Source organism: Mesitornis unicolor, unplaced genomic scaffold (assembly GCF_000695765.1).
Source record: "Mesitornis unicolor isolate BGI_N332 unplaced genomic scaffold, ASM69576v1 scaffold54410, whole genome shotgun sequence".
In the NCBI taxonomy this organism is placed as follows: domain Eukaryota; kingdom Metazoa; phylum Chordata; class Aves; order Mesitornithiformes; family Mesitornithidae; genus Mesitornis; species Mesitornis unicolor.
The window spans coordinates 1-2,113 of NW_010157313.1; the positions used below are offsets into that span (position 1 = coordinate 1).

At 38.0% G+C, this 2,113-nt stretch overlaps 1 protein-coding gene across 1 annotated transcript in view; it reads right to left on the reverse strand.

Moving 5' to 3' along the window:
* Window positions 1-155: 155 nt before the first annotated feature.
* LOC104536707 (cGMP-specific 3',5'-cyclic phosphodiesterase-like) overlaps window positions 156-2,113 on the reverse strand; it is a gene marked incomplete at its 5' end in the record, with an annotated part of 20,762 nt that continues 18,804 nt past the window's right edge. Inside the window, 3 exons of the mRNA XM_010179413.1 lie at window positions 156-237; window positions 332-432; window positions 1,523-1,610. Coding sequence (XP_010177715.1) covers window positions 156-237; window positions 332-432; window positions 1,523-1,610 — 271 coding nt within the window. The remainder of the gene's footprint in view (window positions 238-331; window positions 433-1,522; window positions 1,611-2,113) is intronic.

The window sequence follows — 2,113 nt, forward strand, 5'->3', positions numbered from 1 at the left end:
CCCCAGTCAGCCAGGACTGTTGGTAAATGTGTCAGCTTGTACAGGGGCAGAGCACACAGATCTATCTGCTTATTTTAATAAAATTCACAGCAACATGGCATGGAAAACTTGGCACCTAATAATATTAACTGGCTTCTTAATTGTTCTGTGTGTACTTACAAAAATAGCTCCTTCTGTGTAGGATCTTCCCAATTAAATTGCTTCTTCCTTAGAAGTTCAAAAAATTCTCCTCTTCTCCTTTAAAAGAAGTTAAAACAAAAGATTTTGCAGTATGCTGTCACAATCCAAACATCCAGCAATGACTTTCCAGCCAAACTTGCCTCTGACTTACTTTATGTATAGTGCGAGGTCTGTGGCAAGAATGGCTTGTTTTATCATTTTCAGTGTGGCCTTGTATTCTTCAATGGAAAGGCTGCTGAGAATCTGATTTCCCTTTATGAAAAAGCAAAACCAGTGTTAGCAGTAAAATGGGCAACAGCACACCAGTTTGCTGAAATGTCCCTTAGATATTGGATGGTTAAGAGTTGCTTGCTGATATCTGATGTCATTCTTTTACCCTGCTTCCTTTTGCAGATTTCTCAATTTAAATATAAAAATTCAAGTCTTCTTGAGTACTGGCAGAAAAATGCACAGCAGCAGTGTCATAATCAACAATTACAAAATGAAACTGCAGGCAGAGCAACATCAAGGCCTTTAAGTCCATTTCATTAATCAAAATTAAATTTGCCACTAGCTGTATCATAGCATTTCTCTTTCCTCTCCCCCCCTCCCTGAAGCAGAGGAACTAGAACAGATTCCAGTACCAGCCTATATTCCTCATGTAAATGAAAATATATTCCTTTTATGAAGCAACATAAGTAATAAACTATTACAGAGAAATATAAGATCAGCAGGCAACTTGCCTCCACTTTTTTTCATATTTTCCTGTCTGAATCGGAATCATTACAACACAAAGGATGCTGGATGTACCATACCTGTGATACAAAATGAACAGTGAAACTATACTGCTTTGAAATGATTGTGCATGCTGAATAACTGGTCTTAGAATTAGTTAATAATATAAAACAAGAAGAATGTAGTTTTATTTGCATATTTACTTAACGTAGATCTGGCTTCCCTTTGGAATGTCAACACTGCCAGTGTTTGGTTTGGTCTCATCACCACTGCTTTGTGTATGCGTAGGCTGGAATGGTTTTTGAAATGAAAGCAAGGACTTGGGTTTGTTTGGTGGTTCATAAGAAGTCATGAAAATGGCAACAAAGCCTCTTGTTTCCTTTGTCCAAAGAAGCAGGTACTCAAAAGGATGTTAGCAAGGTGTCCCTTATCACACAACACTTGGAAAGTTTTGGTGGCACTCCAAAATGTAACTGTGATTTCAAAACTGCTGCATTTGCTTTCTTTACCCAAAAAGGAATAAAGATCACTTAGGAATGTATAAGGGTGGGAATCTATCCAAAAGCTAAAAATAAAAAGTAAAATAGGGAATGGTTTCCTTCAGCATACATGAAAATGTGGCACTCACTGGACTATTCAGGATCATAAGGCATTGATCAAAATGATGATGCTCCATGATGGAGTGGCAATACAGCTGAGCCAGTGGATGTTCGCTTCTGAGGAGTAAAAAGACCCATCAGATGGAGAAATCAAATTAACATACTACTTATCCAGAAAAACCTTCCCTTTTAATGTTATTTTGTCTTCTCATTATCAGTTCACTCCCACCCACCTGTGCTTGTTCTTAACCATTTCCTTTCCCCCTTCTGTGTAACTTGCCAAACAAAATGAATATATTTGGAGGGATCTAGGTGGAGTATAGATAAAAAGACAATGCTATTACTTTGTCAGAGCACTGACAACAACTCTAGTTTTCTGCCTTCTGCTACCTGTAGAGACCAGCTACACGCAAGGAGTGGGTTCGCAATACAAGGTTTTATAAAGAGTGAAAGTTCTAGTATGAAAAGCAATGGCAACATGAAGGGTTCTTTCACAAATGAGATTTAAGTAACAGTTTGGGGTTTTTTAGCATTTTGGACACCTGCCTGGCATATTTAGTCCTCTCAACTACTGACCTTGTAAGTAATAATGTGGACTGATAGCACTGGAAAAATTCCTG